The sequence below is a fragment of the Micromys minutus genome (assembly GCF_963924665.1).
Source record: "Micromys minutus genome assembly, chromosome: 11".
NCBI lineage: Eukaryota > Metazoa > Chordata > Mammalia > Rodentia > Muridae > Micromys > Micromys minutus.
Genome location: NC_137980.1, coordinates 29,693,134 through 29,712,480, shown reverse-complemented (window position 1 = coordinate 29,712,480; position 19,347 = coordinate 29,693,134). Strand labels below are relative to the sequence as shown.

The 19,347-nt window shown below is 42.9% G+C and overlaps 2 protein-coding genes across 2 annotated transcripts in view; one reads left to right on the top strand and one right to left on the bottom strand.

Moving 5' to 3' along the window:
* The window catches only part of HELQ (helicase, POLQ like), a 40,017-nt gene extending 28,369 nt beyond the window's left edge, over positions 1-11,648 (bottom strand). The window contains exons 1-5 of the mRNA XM_080924668.1: positions 11,364-11,648; positions 9,123-9,831; positions 3,464-3,642; positions 2,402-2,602; positions 1,958-2,030 (exon numbers count right to left, since the gene is read on the bottom strand). Coding sequence (XP_080780794.1) covers positions 1,958-2,030; positions 2,402-2,602; positions 3,464-3,642; positions 9,123-9,831; positions 11,364-11,543 — 1,342 coding nt within the window. The 5' untranslated portion in view covers positions 11,544-11,648. The remainder of the gene's footprint in view (positions 1-1,957; positions 2,031-2,401; positions 2,603-3,463; positions 3,643-9,122; positions 9,832-11,363) is intronic.
* A 150-nt stretch (positions 11,649-11,798) lies between these two features.
* MRPS18C (mitochondrial ribosomal protein S18C) lies at positions 11,799-18,017 on the top strand. Its single transcript, XM_080924691.1, has 6 exons — positions 11,799-11,927; positions 13,018-13,079; positions 15,292-15,375; positions 16,419-16,476; positions 17,436-17,495; positions 17,580-18,017. The coding sequence occupies exons 1-6, from the start codon at positions 11,837-11,839 to the stop codon at positions 17,654-17,656; spliced, it is 432 nt and encodes a 143-aa protein (XP_080780817.1). The 5' UTR covers positions 11,799-11,836; the 3' UTR covers positions 17,657-18,017.
* The last annotated feature ends 1,330 nt before the right edge of the window (positions 18,018-19,347 follow it).

Below are 19,347 nucleotides of genomic sequence, written 5' to 3'. Positions count from 1 at the left end.
AAAACAAAACAACGGAAAGAACCACAATGGGACAAAAAATAAAGCTAGACAAATTTAAAGCCCAGAGCTCAGCCTTCCTAGCATGTCTCTTCTTTGACGCTATCTTGAGATGGTCATTGAGGACCTGCAGTAGAACAAGGTAGACCAGAAGCTGAACAGGCAAGCACTGGACCAACCAAGAAAGGCTGTGCTAGAAACACTGGGGTATGTGCAGAAAATGAGGAGGCTGTTAAAGGAAGTGAAGGGTAAAACTAACTGGGTTTTTTTGTAAAGATCTTTATATCTACACTGGACAAGTTGGGCTTGGAGGAGGAGAGGTGAGAGATCAGAAAGATGTGGGTCAGAAAGAATCTGGCAGAAGAATGAGATGTTCAATTGAAGAGTCAGTGCCGAGGAGAATCTCAAGCAGATTCTTGGGGTAACCAGACAGGAACTGATGGGTGCAGACAGTGTTAAAGAGCAACGACTATGAGACCCAGGTATGTGGGACGCTGAGGTAGAAGGATCGCTTGGAGCTGGGAGGACAGTCTGGGCAGCACTGAAATGAGGAAATTTAAAAGGACTGTAAGATCCTGGTTCAGCTATCTGCTGGTAAACAGTGACGGGAAGTTCACACCAAAAAATGGATGTGAAGGGAAGTGTAAACTGGAAATACAGACCAGAGCACAGTAAGATAACAGAAGTTACTGTCCTGGCAGGTGTGAAGATGTTCTAAGAAGACACTTAAGTTCCTCCTTCTCATCAGACCACTGAAATGATGAACTTCAGGAAAAGTAACTTCCCTGGGAGTCTCATGCTAAGCTAAAGAAAATGCCGGAGCCCTAGTACGCAGAACAGGAGCCTGCCTCCTAGAGAGTTCCCATTTCCAACAACTCTGGAAAGACTGCAGCTGGGAACTACATGCTGGGCGGGGGCTGCAGGCTTCTTTTCTTGATGCAACTGGAGAATGGCCTGTCACTGTCCTTTCATCCTCCCGGAGGCTGACAGGAACCACAGCTATGCCCCTGGCACCTCTAGCACCACAAACAGTGCCAGGAGGTAGTGGCTGCTCAGTAACTTGGAAAGGAAAGACAAGACTGCATGGTGCTCCCATCTGCATGAATGCAATTGCCTTCATAATTTTAGGAACTATTCTTTAGGTGGGGGTAGGGCCATCTTCATAGAAGCAGGGGGCGGGGGGACGGGGATAACATTTGAAATATAAATATATAAAATACTTTGGGCCAGAGGTGCAGCTCAATACTCTAGTACTCAGAAAATTTGATATACTGGATTCAATTCCTAGCACCCTCCCATAAAGCAGTTACTAAATGACATTAGAGTTTTTCCATAGGTAAGGCGAGTCCTGCAACACCATGTCGATAAATAGAGATTTTTTAGAATATTTTATGCATATTTAAAGGCAAGTGGATGTTGCAAAATAGTTCCTTAAAGTGACCACTCAAATACAGTGTGCCAGTCGGAGTGGTGCAAGCCCTTAATCTCAGGACTCAGAAGGCAGAGGCAGGCTCTCTGTGACTTTGAGGCCACCTTGTCTATAAGCAAGCTCCAAGCAAGACCTTGTCTTAAAAATAAATAAATAAATAAATAAATAAATAAATACGGATTGTTCCCCTGGGAAGATGGCGATGATGCCGAGGACAATGGTGGCAGCAGACCTTACCCAGTGCTGTGTGGAACCACAGAGAAGCAGCGTGTGTTCTCCTGTAAGCCTCTGGGCTGTCTCACCGGTCTCTCACAGGTACGGAGGCTGATGGTGTGAGTAGCATGCAATGGCAGCCGTCTGGGAACAGGCCCGCTGCAAGCACCTTTGGAATCCTCACCCCTCCACAGTCTTTCAGTAACAACTTATGAGCTTACAGGCTGAGGCAGGAACCTTAAATGTCTTGTTCAAGGCAATACCAACTAGCGATAGAATTACGTCGTTTACACACAGAACTGACAAGTCAATACTCACTGCTGATGTAGAGGACTTTTGCCAGGGTCATCTCCAGTATGGCACCGCGGCTCCCTTCACCAATCATGTGCAACTAGGGTTAAAGCGGGGGTGGGGAGTAAGAGTCTGCTTTCACTTCCTGTCCATGTAAGACGACTGCTTTGTGCAGAATGAACATGCACTGGGCATTAGAACTCTAATTAGTGAAATACATCCTATTTCACTAATACTTTAGGTTAGTAACATTTGGGGCAGCATCCTGATACATCTCGGATTCGATGAGTACCATTATAAAATGTCTCCACAGACACATCCACGTTTCAAGAAACATCTGCAAGAGACCTAATTTAAGATTATCTACCATGTAATGTCTCCCTGTGCTCGCTGTACATTAAGTTAGTTCTAAGAGGATCCAAACCATAGCTGGGGGAATGAGCTAGTATCAGAAATATGATGCTAACCAACCTCATCGACGACAACCAGACCCAGAGTGCTGATCCTTCCGGTCTCGATCAAAGCGTTCACCAGGCTGTGCCCTTTCTCAATCGTGGCGATATAGAGTGTTTTCTTCTCCCTCCTTTTAATTGGAGGAAATCTTCCTTTGCTTCCAGCATATTCTTCAACAAAGAAACCAAGTTCTATACCGAAAGTCGACAAATTGGAAATCTAGAATATTAGTTAAATAAACAAAGCACAAGTAAAAGGTCGAGGTAAAAGTCAGAGGGGTTCCCTTAATCTACAATAGTCTCATCTGTGGTCCAGTCTAGGAATGTCTACAATTGTCTCATCTGTGCTCCAGTCTAGGAATGTCTACAACAGTCTCCATCTGTGCTCCAGTCTAGGAATGTCTACAGTTGTCTCATCTGTGCTCCAGTCTAGGAATGTCTACAATTGTCTCATCTGTGCTCCAGTCTAGGAATGTCTATCTAGGAACTGCTGGTTTTTAAATAAGGCTGTGATCTTTACCAAATAAGTACATGTAACTCTTGAATTGTTATATGTGGGTGGGTATCCTGTCTGCACACATACCTGTGCACTGTGTGCATGCAGTGCCAGAAGCCCAAGAGGGCGATGGATACCCTCTGACTAGAGTTACAGATGGTTTTGAGCCACCAGGTGGATGCTCAGAGTTAAACCTAAGGCTTCCGGAAGAAAAGCCAAGGCTCTAAACCTCCTCTCCAACTCTGATATATGTTAACTTTTAAACTATAATATGGAAACAGATTTTATTCATCATTTATTTATTTATTCATCCCTTTTATATAAAAACCTCATCAGATTGACTCACTTATCCTGGTTGAAAAAGCAGGCTAAGTATTAACGTAACATGCAAGATACAGTTCAAAGTAACTTAACTATATGCAGTTACTTTTTGAAAGTAAGTACTTGGTGTTAGCTTTGTATACCCTAAAAAAAAAAAAAAAAAAAAAAAAAAATCATGACTCAGCTCAAAGCTAATACATTTATACTAGTCTTTAGATCTTAAAACGTCACATTAGAAAGTTACAACTACTTAAACACACACACCTTTTCTTGGACAATTGCCACATATGGAAGGATCATTAAAACATCTTTCTGTCGGCAGAGCAGTTCTTGTAGCATTAAGATCTCAGCCACAAGGGTTTTTCCACCACTCGTTGGCAAGGAATATATTAAATTTTTTCTTTCTTGCACAGAACTTAATGTTAAGCAAGTATGCTGCCAGTCTGTAGAATTTAAAGAAAAATGCGAGATTATTTCCCCTTCTATGCTCTCAAGATTTTTTTTCTGGGAGGAAATCCAGTATCTCATGTGGCAACCTTCTTGTGAGGATAAATGTGATTCTTATAGATGGTAAATGCCCAAAATCCTGAAAGTGCACAGCCAGTAAGTCTGAGCTCAGACTCTGTCAACAGGTGGACAACTGGCTCACCCTTACAATAGTTACAGTTACAGGTACCAGACTCCAGCAGGGCAGACAGTTGTCTGCGGCCAAGAACACTGTGAGAACCTGTGTTCATTCTAAAACCTTCCTCCTTCTTCAAAACCAAACAGTTTACCTTCTTCACCCACTGAAGAGCCTCTGCAGAAATAGGGAGAAGAAGAAAAGGAAATCTGCAAGATCTTGCACAAACCGCAAGTCTTCAGTTTGCTCTCTTGTGGACAATTCAAGTCTCCAATGGTCCTCTGGTTTCTAAGCATCCAAATGATCTGATTAGTCCAAATGCCATTTTAAGTAAGGACGGTTTAAACCATAAAATACTTCAGTTACTAACTGGCACATCAGGGTTCCTGCCCCCAATCAGGGAGAAATACAGAACACAGGAGACACTGGGAAAACTGACACTCTGCAGAATAAAGGAAGGGTTGAGGATGCACTTCAGCGGGTAGAGCGTTCACCCAGCATGTACGGAGACCTGCATTTGATCTCTAGCACCCAATAAGAGGGGTCTGGTGGCTCATGCCTGTAATATTAGCACCTGAGTAGTGGAGACAGACATCAGAAGTTCAAGTTCATCCCCAACTACTTAGCTAGACTGGGTTCCATGGAGCCTTGGATCAAAAGATAATAACAGAAGTAATTTGAAGTGGGCATCAACAGTGAACACTAGGATGTTTCTGTGTGTTATTTAGCTTGCATGTATGTATATGTAGACATACATATATGCCATCACACCACTTATACGTACCCCAGTGCTGAGACTTGGACCCAGGACCCTGGAAGATCACTGAGTGTTCTTTACTGTTGAACCATCTCTCTAGCCCGAGTAGTAGTATTTTATCATTAGAGAAACAGGCGAGTAATGGATACATAAAAACAGAAACCTACAAACAATAAAAAAAAAAAAAAAATCACACACAGAAAACCCAGAGCCAAAAAAAAAAAAAAAAAAAAAAAAGCTGGAGAGAGATGGCTCAGCAGTTAAGAGCACTGGCTGCTCTTCCAGAGGTCCTAAGTTCAATTCCAAGCAACCACATGGTGGCTCACAACCATCCGGAATGAGATCTATCTGATCCCCTCTTCTGATGTGTCTGAAGACAGCTATGGTTTTACTTATATAATAAATTAATTAAAAGAAAAAGAAAACCCAGAGCCGACTACAGAGGGAAGAAACCACTGCAGTTTGTGAGAACATCAGCTGCCAGGATCTTTTTGGGAAGTCAGAGCTCCCTCTAGGATTCTCCATCGACGCATAGAGGAAGGCACAAACAGGGCGTGCAAAGTTTATCATCTCACCGACTAAGGAGTACTATGTGAGGGGCAAGTTGAAAAAACTACTGCCCAATTTTCCCATGCTGTACTGCGGACCTTTTTTTGATCCCAGGCACTGGGGGAGCCACGGGTTACTGTGCAGACATGGCCAAGTCCAAGAACCACACCATACACGACAGTCCCGCAAATGGCACAGAAATGGCATCAAGAAACCCCGGACACAAAGAATCTCTTAAGGGGGTTGACCCCAAGTTCCTGAGGAACATGTGCTTTGCCAAGAAGCACAACAAGAAAGGTCTGAAGAAGATACAGGCCAGCAATGCAAGGGCAGTGAGTGCACGCGCAGAGGCCATTAAGGCCCTTGTGAAGCCTGAGGCCATCAAGCCCAAGATACCAAAGGGCCCCAGCCGCAAACTCAACCGTCTGGCTTTCATCGCTCACCCCAAGCTTGGAAAGAGGATTCGAAGCTACATGGCTAAGGGTCATAGGCTCTGCCAACCAAAGCCCAAGGTTCAAATCAAGGCAGAGGCCAAAGCTTCAGCTCAGGCTCCCAAAGGTGCCCAGGCCCCTGTGAAGGCGCCATAAAAAAGGCTTCTGCCAGTGTGCAGACAGACGGACTGCTGTAACACACCCATCTACATGCTATTGCAGATGACCAGTATTCTATGCTGTTTTTACAAATAAACTTGAGACAAAAAAAAAAAAAAAGCTACTGCGCTTATGTAATTTATGCTTAAAAATGGGAACCTAAGGCCAGTGAGAAGGACCAGTGTACAGGTCATTTGTTGTTGCAGTAAATATTAATATGATGGCTTAACCTTTTATCCCGAGCTTTACTGGTGCCCACACGGGGTCATCTGGCACTGCTGGGATCTCTAACCCGGCGGCCTTAGGCTGCCTCTATGAACTCTACCGCCCCTGCTGCTTCTGTCCTGGGTGGATATGACCGTCCCGGTGTGTTGTTTTCACTCACTTCCCCTTGGCATGTTGTTGCCAAGCCTTAGACACACACTTCCCAACTCTGTGGCGGCTTATGCACTCCGCCTCTACATCCTTTGATGTAGTCACATCAAAGAACACACCAAACTACTCTGATCCAATAGATAATATAATTTGCCAACCTAGATAAGTCAAATGATCTTGTACAATTCCATCCCTTATAAAACATTCACAACAACCTTATTTATGAAGAGATGCACCGATAGAAACATACACATCTGCCTCCATCTTTGTTCATCCCGAATCTCTCCCTCTCCTCCTCTTCAGTATTCCTAGCCTCCCCCCCCCCCCCCCCCCCGCCTACCTCTCCACTGTCCAATCATGTACCACCTTAACATCAACCCACAGTTTGTTGTCAAGCCTTGATCCCAAGGACCCACACAATGGATAGAGAACTAAATCCCACACATTGTCCTGACTCACATGTGCACCCCACATACGCATAACAAGCATGTAAAATAAACAAATAAAAAGTTAAAGACTGAGTCTAGATCTGAGCAATTTATACACTTAAACTAGTTTAAGAGAATTCATCCCAGACTTAACTTAAAAGGCTTGAATATATTGTTTTAAAAATTGAGGCTAGGATATATTTAAGATAAAAAAGTAGGTAGATCCTTGTAGTTTCAAGGCCAGCTTGGGGGACTGATGAAATGGCTCAGTAGTTAGAACACTGACTGCTCTTCAGAGGTCCTGAGTTCAATTCCCAGTAACCACATGGTGGCTCACAACCATCTGTAATGGGATCTGATGCCCTCTTCTGGTGTGTCTGAGGACAGCTACAGTGGACTCACACATAAAATAAATAAATAAATCTTTAAAAAGTGAGGCTGGGAATGGGTACAGACCTTTAATCCTAGCGTAGGGAGACAGGGGTTGGGGCAGGTATTGAATCCCAGGCAAGCCAGGGCTACAGTGAGACTCTTCCACATACAATATAGGCATTAGTGGGATCCAATGCCCTCTTCTGGTGTCTCTGAAAAAGCTACAGTGTACTCATGTAAATAAAATAAATCTTTAAAAAAAATATTAAGCTGAGAAGTTCAGCTCAGTAGTAAAGTGTGTGCTTAATGTGCAAGGCCTTAGATTTGATTTTTAGACCATAAGTAAGCCAAAATATTTAAAATGTAAACTAAGTATTTCAGATTGGTATCAGCCACCAGTTAGGAAGCTGCAGGTGTTTATACTGAGACTCGGCTACAGACGTGCACACACAGGTACTTACCCTCACATATGCAAAGCTGTGGCTTTTACTTAGACACTGAATATAACTGACAGTCATTATAATTAAATTACCATGTATTTGGCAAAAATCTACAATACAAAACAATGGTTCCCCCCCCCTTAAATAGATATGACACTGTTTAAGTAACAAGGCCAGAGCCAAATAGGCTGACAAAAACTGACAGTTGCAGACTCTATAAAGCATAATGTACTAAGTACAGTGCTGGTTATGTAAACGTTGAGTTCTATTCCTGTTCTAGCTCAACATGGTGGTCCATGCTTGTGATCTCAGTATTTGGGACACAGACCCGTAAGATCATTAGTTTGGGGCAAGTCTGTGCTCTGAGATCCTGGGAATGTAGTTCAGTGGCAGAGTTCCTATCACGCCATGGGTTCAATGTTGAATACACAAAATACCTGCAGACCCCAAAGCAAACAAAATCCCTAAATCCTACCCTCAAGGGATCACTTTGGTAGCAGACTGAGGCTCGTTTGGTATTGTTGAGACAAGGTCTCATGTAGCCCAGGCTGGCCTTTGACTTACTATGTATCTGAGAATGACCTTCAAGTCCTGATCTTCTGACATCTACACCCTGAGGGCGAGGACCACAGGGTTGTGCACAACAACCAGCACTCTGCTCGCTCACAAGCCACGTGCCTCACGATGCAGAATGTCTTGGGTTCCATGTTTATGTGTGCAAGTGCATGTCTAGTCCCAAAGAGGTCTGAAGAGGACCTCAGATCTCCCGGAGCTGGAATTACAGAAGGCTGTACGATACTATGTGGGTGCTGGGAACCAGATAGTCCTAAGGGAACAGGTATGTTAGACGTTGAGCCATCTAGAATGTCTCAGATTCTTACTGTCTGAAGGTAGCCTTTATTTTCCTATCATTCTACTTCTCTAACCTAACTGTCTTCTGACAATCCATATCTTCCAATAGTTCAAAAGTTCTCCCAAGGACGCTTTCAGTGATGGCTGATCTCCTAGTATGGCAGCTGCTGTCTCCTTGTTTACCACGATCTCCCTGGAATATATGGAAGGATGCAGGTCTTTTGAAAAACACATTATTATTATCATTACTGCAGTCTTTTTAAAAAATGATTTTATTTTATGTGCACTGGCATTCTTGTTTGTATGTGTATGTGATGGTGTCAGATCTCCTGGGAATGGAGTTACAGGTAGGTGTGAGCTGCCATGTGGGTGCTGGGAATTGAACCTGGTTCCTTTGGAAGTTAAGCCAGTGATATTAACTACTAAGCCAACTCTCTGACCCCCTTCTGCAGTCTTTTTTGCACTTGAATCTTCGCCGCCTTTAAATGTGTTTAACTATTACTGACTTATTTCACTTAAGATTCTGAGCATTCAAAGGAATTTCAACCACTAAGTGCCAAAGAGACAATAAGAGCTAATGAGAGGAGAAAGTCAGAAGCAGAGTGTGAAGGGATGAGAACTCAGTTGTTTGATGCATATAGAACATGAAGCTGCTTAGGAAGCAGGTCAGGGCTCAGATTCCTTGTCTCCATAACTAAGTGAGGGCAGAGGTGAGATCGAAGACTACTCAGTGAGACAAAGACACCTGGCTTGAGAAGGACCATAATACACAAGGAAGCAAAGAAGCCAGTGATAAGGAAGCAGGGCTAAGGCAAGTGATATTCTGGTTATTCGAGATGAGAAACAGAACCAGGGAATCACCTGCTTCCACCGATTAGATTAATATTACACTACTATTTGTATTACAAAATTGGTTTCTGTTTTATAGAAAGCATTACCGTATAGTTTTCTGATTCCCTTCAACTGAACGTAGAGGTCTCTCACTTTGCTGGGCAGTGAATAAAAAGGACCGAGATCATCTGACGGTGACTCGATGGCTTTCTTAGCAATGCGGATCTCCTCAGACAGGAGTGTCTCTCGGAGCTGTTTACTCCGGGGAACGGCTGGGCTTTGGGCCCTGGCATTCCCAGCCATGGCCCTTTTCAGGTGGTCTTTAAGACTTCTTCTCCTGTTCGTCTCTGCAGATGCTCTGACGGTAGAGAAGTCAGTATTTTGCTGGGGTTGCTCTATGTGGCTATAGACCAATTCTTCATTTGATGACTTATGGGAGTTCCCAGCTCTTTCCTTAGTAGACTGATCACCCAAATCTTTAGAAGAGTTCTGCATACTTTCAAAGTATAAAATTTGAGAAGAAGGCACATCAAATGAACCATCACTTCCAGGTTCTGGCTCAACGGGGACGGCTAGATCACTCTGCTTCTTTGTGGGCTCACGAGTTTCAGAGTCAGTAAAGTCACTCACAGTTGCAACACTGAGGTTGTTTTGGATGCCTTCTGAACAAAGATCTTTGGTGCCAGCGTCTGTCTCGCAGTTCCCACATTCAGGTAGTTGCATATATTTCTGTTCCAGGTCATCAACTTGAGCTAAGAAGGAATTTTCTGTAAAGCTGTTATAGTCACCAAACATGTCCTCTTCACTGTCATTTTCCTGAAAAGGAAACAGTGACACATAAATGAAGCCCTTCCTCATTTTTAAAAAAGTTCCAATATCAGCCAACTTGATCTCCCTCCTTCAGAGCTCTCAGGGACTAAACCACCAACCAAGGATCACACATGGAAAGACCTATGACTCCAGCAGCTCATGTAGTAGAGGATAGCATTGTCTGGTATCAATGGGAGGAGAAGCCCTTGGTCCTGTGAAGGCTCGATGCCCCAGTGTAGGGGAAAGCCAGGGCACTGAGGTGGGAATGGGTAGGAGGGAGGGGAAGCCTCCTCATAGAAGTAGTGGGAGGGGTGATGGGAGAGGGGAACAACTGAACTGTTATCCCCTTTATATAAACTATTCAATAAAAAAGTGTTCCAGCAAAGGGCTATCCCAAATATATCACTATATGCAAATTGTCCTCTGAATACATATTATCATTACCAAATAAAAGAAGTCCAGAGAGTTGTTCCAATTTTCCTAAATAGTGCTGCTGAATTAGTATGGGATATCAGGATGCTGAAAACATTTTTGTTTTTGAGTTAGGACAGGATCTCAACAGAGGCTACACATTCTTAATCCTTCTGCTTCTGTCTCCTGAATGCATCACCATACCTGGTTTTATGAGGTGCTGGGATCAAACCCAGGTGTTGGGCATTCTAAGTAAGCATTCTGCCAACTCAGCTACATCCCCAGCTAAGCCCAGGGGTAATATTGGAATTCTAAATTCTTTATTTTGGTGCTTCGGTGTGAGCCCAGGGCCTTCCTGAGGCTCCATTGCCTAAACCTCTGGTCTTTGCCATTTTAATTCTTAAACCTGTGCTAAAGCATCAAGAAACGAAAGAACAGTAACCATCTACAAGACTGTCAGTTCAATAGATGCTTCTAGTAACTACAGTAATTCGTGCCCAGGCATGAACATAGAAGCCGGCCTGTTACAAATTCATGATTGTACCACTAAGAAACTTAGAAGGAAATTCTGTTCTGAATTTGGAATTGAGACAGTTATGTGCACAATCACATAGGGTGGCTTACTGAACAGAAAAGATGTAAACTGGGAGGGAATAATTATTTATTGAGTCAGAACTTCAGTCTCTTAACTCCCCAGGACTCAGTTAACTGTTGTGAAATCTACATAATACGGCTAGTTTAATAATGTAACTAGCACTTAATGGATCATCAATAAAATTTTTTCATTAGTAAAGTAGAAACGAGCCATTATTTGGAGGGCTTGCTGTGTGTCAAGCCAGCTAATTGCCCCGCGAATACTTGTTATGACAGGGAATGGAGGGAGCATGTAGGTTTCACATCTATCTAGAAGGTTTAAGGCAGTGTCTCCCAAGTGCTGGAGAACAAGGATCACAATGGTGAGAAGAGCGAACGAAGGCTACTAATCTAACCGGTCAATGATGAGCACCTGGGAAGAAGGCGATTTCACCAGCGCAGCCCTGCCATGGGCGGGGGACGCGCTTGTCACCGCAGCCCCAGTGATAACTCGGGTGAATCTGCGGGCATGCGGGGACTCAGCAGGGCTGTACCTGGGCGGGCTCCGGGCTCCCGGTTTTCCGCCGGCGGCTCCCGGCCGCAGCTTCGTCCTCGGTATCCTCGGCGGGCTGGAGCTCGGCTGGGGTCGTAGAAGTACCGAGGCTCTCTGGGCTGCCGCGGTTTCTTTTGCGGACAGACACCCGGCGGCGGATGCGGGGACAACCTTCCTCCATGACAACGGCCCAGAGTCCCTGCGACAGCCGCCTTCGGTGCAGATCGGAGCTGCTGCCGAGGTTCTGGAGCCGTAAGTGGCCGAGCGTCAGCTCTCCATCTCTCTGCTGCGCATCCCTGTGTCACGTGACTTCCGGCCCGGAGCGCGGGAACACAAGGGTATTGGGCTTTGAAAACCGGACCAAGCTCGCACCGGAACCTTTGTGTAGAATCGCGGGCCAGCAGGGGAAGAGTACCGGAAGGGACCTGTCGGGACGCTTAGGGAAAAGGAAAGGAAGAGAAAGGGCGGTGAATCATGGCAGCTCTGGTTGCTCTGTGCTGTGGTATAGGGAGGAAGAACTTGACAACAGCGGCTGGCTGCTTCACGGATCGCGGAACTCACGCGGGTAAAATGTCCGACATAGCATTGCAGCCGCAGTCCGGTTCTGATTGCTGGTGGGGGGCCTTCGCTGTTAACAAAATGACTATTTCTATACGACTGGGTTTGAGATAGGCGGGAAGTTCGAGTCGCCCTAGACTGGTTTCCTAGAGCTGAAGAGGACTTTCAGATGTAGTCAACTATTATTCCCCATTATTTATTCCCTTTACATACAGATCGCAGCCACCTCCTCCCAGTCCTATCCTCATAAACTTCTTCTCTCCCATTACACTTCCTACATTCTCCTCAGAGAAGGGAATGCCCGCCTTGGATACTACCTCAGCCTTGCCCCAGAACTGTGGTACATTCTCTCCCGCTGAGGCTCCACCAGGCAGTGCAGATAGAGGAAGGGGATCCAATGGCAGGCAACAGAGTGAGAGACAGGTCCTGCTCCAATTGTTAGGGGACACACACGGAAACCAAGGTGTGCATAATGCTACAAATGTGTAGGGGGCCCAGGTCCAGCCCCTGTATGCTCCTTGGTTGGTGGTTCAGTCTCTGTGAGCCCCCATAGGCCCAGATTATTTGGTTCCTCGGATCTTTTTGTGGTGGTCTTGACCCCTCTGGCTCTCTCAAACGTATCACCCGACTCTTCCACAAGACTTGCTCGGCACCGCCTGTTGGCTGTGGATCTCTGCATGTTTCCTTCCGCTGCTGGATGAAGCCTCTCAGGAAACAGTTATGCTATCTAGATTGCTGTCTACAAGGTGTCGTCAACTTTTTGTTTGTTTCTGTGTTTCTTTGTCGGCGACTTGAATCTTTATTTTCCCTTTAGAATGACAGTACCATTTTGTATACATATTTGCATTACAACCCGGAACTGTAGAAAGGGGAAAGGGTTTATAAGAGAGGGAAAAAATTATCCTTATCCAAAGCCTTTGGAATCTCTCATTTTGAGTTCTATTGTTTCCCAAATCTAACAGGATGTTAACTAATCATTCAGTGGAAAGAATGTTTCATATTGTGCCTCTTGATTCATCTAGCCTCTTTAAAACTTTAAGTCTTGGTTAGATATTCAACGAATTAAAACAATTGTGTCGTCCCTATTTTCTCTTTAGTTTCTGTGCTGTGGAGACGATGTTTTTCACAGTATGAACAGGTAACCAGCAATGAGGACCTGGTAAGATTCCTTTTTATTTTTTAAAGAAGACATTATTTTATTATTTGTATGTACATGGGGGAGGGGTGCTGTGGAAGCCAGAAGAGGGCACTGGATTCTCCTGGAGCTGGAATTAAGAGGTGGTTGTAAACCCCTGGATGTGAGTGCTGGTATCCAAACCCTGTACTCAGGAAGATTAGGGAGTACTTTTAACCACTGACGCCCGTCCAGCCCCAAATCACCCCCCCCTTATAGTACTACTAATTCATTTCTAAATTCAGCCTAACATATAAAACAATATATATATGTATGTGTATTAAAGACTTATTTTATGTATGTAAGTACATCGTAGCTGTCTTCAGACACTTGAAGAGGGTTTTGGATCCCATTACAGATGGTTGTGAGCCACCATGTGGTTGCTGGGAATTGAACTCAGGATCTCTAGAAGAGCAGTCAGTGCTCTTAACCACTGAGCCATCTCTCCAGCCCCACTTTTTTTATATTTTAAGTGTTTGGAATTCTATTATAGGACAAAATAATGGTCACCTTTTATTGATTATAGTCTCATGGATTTTGAAGAGAATTAATTCCTAGAATCAGTCTGTAATATATTTTTCTTCCTACATATTAAATATAAGGATACATGTTTTGAGAATGTCTAAAAGTAGCTTTGGCGGATAGGAAAATTGTGGGTAATGGAAATTTGGAAGGCACTATCTTCATCTCATTTGTCAGACTTGCAGGCTACCTTGATAAAAGATACAAATTCACGTTTTACAATAAAACATTTAGCTAGTTTTTATGAGTTTAAATTGTGAACATGGATGTGGGTGCCTAATTATAGAACTTAGCTGTGACTGAGAAGGAGTACAGCCTATATTCAAGGAAAGCTAGATACAGTGGTATACACACCGTCACAGCACTTAGGAAACTGAGGCAGAGGAGCTTGGGAGTTGGAAGCCGCAACAACAAAAACTATCACTTTTTGGCTAAAATCAGGTGTAAAAAACAAAACAGCAAGGAAACAAAGAAACCTTAAAGGAACTGTTAAATGCCAGGGGAGTTGTCTAAGTATGTGAATCTACCTTAGTCATCTAATTCATACATCACACTTTATATTTACAGTTCTTTTTTAGATTGTGTGACTAATGAAAATTTTGTTTCTTTCCCACAGAAAAATGTACACAGGCATACTCCTTTATCACAATTAAGTAAAACTATAGATCTCAAAGCCATTTCTAAATTAAGACCCTGTGCCACGGTGTGGTGGCACAACCTGTAATTTCAGCATTTGGAAGGCCTGAAGAAGGATGGGGAGTTTGAGATTACCATGTGCTACGTATCGAGTTGTAGGACAGCTGGAGTTACATAGTGAGAACTTATTTCTAGATACACATAAAAACAAAACAAATGAAAAACAGGAACTGGAACACAGAAAAGGGATTGTGATGAGAGTTTGAAAGGGCAGGGGAGGACAAAGAGGTTCATGGAATATATATGTATGCTGTGTTAGTCCTAAGAGCAGAAAGGGATATTAGTGGGGATGAAGAAGTGAACTAGTAAGAGGAGAGAGGCAGGGTGATTGAGAGCAGTAGAGGGTAAGTGAGAACAAAGCGTAATTACACACAGGCATGCACATGCACACACGAACACACATACATATAATCTCACACAGTGAATCCTGTTTGTATGCTCACCAAAACTTTAAATGTCACAATAACTTTTTATAGTTAAAGGGAGGCATTGTGTCAGAAATAGCAAGGTGAGAAAATGCGCAAGGGCCCACACAGACTTACACAGCACTCTGTAAGGTAGCAACAAACCTTTTATTGCAGTAAACCATTGAACATTGTCTATTTATAAAGTGAAATGATGAATGGATGAATAACTTAGCCCATGTATACTTTTAATAAATTAATCTAAAAGAAAATGAAAGATAAAATTATGTTTATACCAAGCTATTGTCTTGAAGTAAAATTTTAATTGAATTAATTTTAAATAAACTAAGATGCATTTGATTATATACAGCATTTGAGCAAGAATTCTTATATCTATATGCTTATCTTGGATGTTCTTTTCTGCTCCAAGGCAGTATATTTAATGTGGCAATCTCCATTCAGCCAGATTGACAAAAAATAAAGTGCCCGTATAAGAAAATGTATAATGTAGCTGTAGCTTTAACTTTTCTGAGTCTTAACACATTTTCATCACCAGACTGTCCTTTTTATTCTAGCCAATCCCAATGGAAAACCCCTATAAGGAGCCTCTTAAGAAGTGTGTCTTGTGTGAGAAACGTGTAGATTACAAGAATGTGCAGGTGAGCATTGGGTTTACCTCTGTGACACTTGACCAGGAGTCTGCTCTGTTCATTTGCTCAGAGGATTGGCACTGTCAGCAGGTTTTATGTAGGTTGGATTCAGCAACTTCAAGATATCCGCTCTCGTTATAACTTGTTGTGTTAGCTGTGTTCAATCTGGAGCCCCTACTCCCCTTAGTTCTTTGGGTCAGTAGTTCTCCCGTTTCTGTTTCTGCACAGAAGCTCACTGCACACTGACAGATGTGTGTTTTGGGAAACACTCTTTTGGGAAGTTGACCTTTGCAGTTCACTATCATATGCTATTGCTTTAAATACTATTTCTCCTTAAGCTTTCAGCAAATTAGAAATAGCAAGTTTAGCTGGGCGATGGCAGTGCACACCTTCAGTCCCAGCACTAGGGAGGCAGAGGCAGGCGGATCTCTGAGTTCCAGGCCAGCCTGGTCTACAGAGTGAGTTCCAGGACAGCCAGGGCTACAGAGAAACCTTGTCTCAAAACAAGACAAAACAAGTAACAAATTTAAGGGAAGTAAATGATAGGATACTATAGTTAAGAGCTTTCATGGTACTGTAAAATGATAGCCACTCTTGAAGGAGAAAACGCAACAAATTATAAAAACTACAGTGCCGCAGTAATCCTGGGAAGACCCAAACAGTGCCTAGTACTTAGAAAGTGTTATTAAAGTGTTCTATAAAAGTAAGAGCAGTGCTGTACTCTGTGTCTGATAGCCTGCAATGACAGGGAATGTTTCATTGACTGGCTGTAAGCAGCAGTACTTTAGATGCTTGTAGTTTAGGGAGTCAGTAGCCACAACACTGATTCATGATTCTTGATCTTGTGTAGTTTTTGATACACTAGATGTTAACTTTTTAAAAGATGCCTTGCTGCTATAAGGTATTTTATTTCACATTATTAACTTCCTCTGAAATATATTATATGTTTATGTAACTTGAAGGTTGTTTATAAAAAAATATCTTTATACATTTAGGGCTGAATAACAAATATACTAATACTATTTTCCCCTCTAAATATAACCTCCAAACAGCTTTTGTCCCAGTTTATTTCTCCATTTACCGGATGCATTTACGGAAGGCACATAACAGGTACATTTTTTAATCATAGAAATTTAATTGTAAGCTGTGTGTGGTAGTGCACATCTTTAATCTCAGCACTCTGGAGACAGAGCCAGGTGGATCTCTGTGAGTCTGAGGCCAGCCTAGTCTATAAATCGAACCCAGGACAACTAGGGCTACACAGAAAAACCCCATCTCAAAAACGAGGAAAAAAAATTAAGTGTAGATAAGAATCAAATTGATTGCTTGTTATTTCAGGAGACTGGCAAGTTCTCAATTCATGCCAAGTCACTATTAAACCAGGTCCTTAGGGAGAGCGACCTTCAGTGCAAGGAGTCATTGCCTTTACTTACAATAACTACAGGGTGATAACATACAGAAATCTAGGCTTAAAGAAAACACGAAAACTATGTCTTGACTCTTGACAGGTGGCCCAGTGGTTTAAAATGCATACTGTTCTTACTGAGGATTAGAATATCCTCAGTTCCCAGCACCTCTGGCTTCTGTAAGCATCTGCACTCAATTGAAAATAATAAAACTAACTCCATCCTTAAATTATCATCCCTTGACTAAAACTTAGTGCCAGCAACTGATAGCTATATCCAAGCTGTCATTTTTAAGATTTATTTATTTATATTATGTATGCGAGTACACTGTAGCTGTCTTCAGACACACCAGAAGAGGGCATCAGATCCCATTACAGATGGTTGTAAGCCACCATGTAGTTGCTGGGAATTGAACTCTGGACCTCTGGAAGAGCAGTCAGTGCTCTTAACCACTGAGCCATCCCTCCAGCCCTGTTATTTGTTTGTTTTGTTTTGACACATTTGTTCACTCGACACTCAGTTACAGTAACAAAGAGACCAAAGGACCCACAAAAGATTTACTTTTCTGGCTCTTCACAGAAAAAAATTGGCACCTTTAACTTAGAAACCTGTTGTGGTAATAACATTCTCTGGCATGTAAAAGCACCTCTTCTATATTCCCAGGTCTTTGTGGAAAGAAACAGAGGGAAATAACTAAAGCCATTAAGAGAGCTCAGAAAATGGGTAAGTCTACCTGCATAACTGAGTTGAACCAATTTAAGATTTTGCTCATTATATTTGTCAAGAACGTTAATTATCTCTTTACAGGGTTTATGCCAGTTACATACAAGGATCCTGCATATCTCAAAGACCCTAAAGTTTGTAACATCAGATACCGAGAATAAACTTTATAATGTTCTTGTCAATAAACCTGTAAGTGGTTATGACAGCACAGACTCCAACTAATTTGAGTAGAAATGTCTTTCAGTGGATTAGGAGGAATCTGTCCTCTCCTCACCAGTGAGTGTTCTCTAGACACAGTGCTTCTGATGGTAATATGACATTGTACACTTTGGTGATAGTGGTTCTTCATGGTTGTCACAACTTACTTATAGTACAGATTTTGGAAGGAGAGGGCTTCTATTAGAATTCCAACCCAGCCCAGATTCTGTCCTTATGATGGGATGGTTTTAGGGGAATGGTTGTAGACAGGCAAAGTATTTGTTTGAATACCACGTGAATGGCTATGGCATTAAAATTTGCTTGGAGTCACTTTGTGTTTTGTTTGTTTGTGCGCATGTGCACAGGGGTTTATGGAGGCCAGAGGTTGGTATCAGGTTCTTCTTCAATGTGTCTCCACCGAATGTAAAGTTCACTTAGGCTAGATCAACTGATTAACAAGCCCCAGGCAGCCTCTCATCTCTGCATCATCAGAGCTAGGACTCCATGTGCACACCACTATGCCCAAGTTTAAGCAGAACAAAACTGTGTGTACTTGGCATGTGTCAGATGATAACTAGTAAATGTTTATTGGACCTGATTGTGAGGGTTCTCTTTGCAGAGATGTACACTGGGATTGATACTGGGCCATTCCCAGCAAGACACACTGTGTACCCCTGGACCAGCCTATCCTTAAGCAGAGTGTTCCTTACACATATACAATCTTTCATTCGCCTGTGAAGCCAGTAGGATCAGTGGACAACTGGGGCTCTCCTTTTCCTGCCCTGCACAGTACCAGCTTACTTACATCACCGGTGAAACACCCCAGCAATTTATACAGATCACCCCCTGGGTGGGCTTCAGAGCCATATAATCAGTGCATATCAATATCCAGATCAAAGTGTCACTGCCATCTGTGTCTTGTGTAGTTTCTTAGGAAGCAACAAGTGGAAGACCAAGGGTGGAGTATGCACTCAGTGTTAACATGCACTGACTGAACATGAAGATACTATGTGTACACTTCATAAAACAGGTGAAGAGACAAAGACATCTCCAAGGACAGTTTCTGAGATTCCGAGCCCATGTAGTCATTTAGCCTGAACTCATAGAGTAGGAACAATATATAGATGTGTGCCAGTAAGTCCACCTTAATGTAACTGTTGCCTCTTTAAGTGAGAGGTGTTCATTTATGTTTTATGTGTGTGCACATAAGTGTGTGGTGCATGTATATATATGTGAATGTGCACATGTATACATGTGAGTGCATATGCATGCATGTTCTTGGAGGGCACAAGAGAGCAATGGATCCCCTAGAGCTGGAATTACAGGTGGTCATTAGCTGCTTAATTTGAGTGCTGGGAACCAAACTCCAGTCCTTTGGAAGTGCTTCAAGCACTCTTAACTGTTGGGCTCTCTCTTAGGTAAGAATCTTAAAAACTTTCAAGTAAGATTTTACAAACCTTAAATTTTTTTACTATATTTATTTATGGGGATTTCATGTATATGCCATGGTCAATATATGTGTGGAAGTCAGAAAAGCATGTGGAAGTCGGTTCTTTCCTTACTGTGGGAGTCTCAAATCCAACTCAGGTTATCAGTCTTGATAGCAGATGCCCAGGCCAACTGAGCCAACATCTGTGCTTCTTCCATGTTGTGA

Bases quoted from the DNA above. Each gene is read 5' to 3' on its own strand.
- MRPS18C (XM_080924691.1), top strand. From the start codon at position 11,837: ATGGCAGCTCTGGTTGCTCTGTGCTGTGGTATAGGGAGGAAGAACTTG. The intron at 11,928-13,017 runs GTAAAATGTCCG...TTTTCTCTTTAG, and splicing joins GGATCGCGGAACTCACGCGG to TTTCTGTGCTGTGGAGACGA. The intron at 13,080-15,291 runs GTAAGATTCCTT...TTTTTATTCTAG, and splicing joins TAACCAGCAATGAGGACCTG to CCAATCCCAATGGAAAACCC.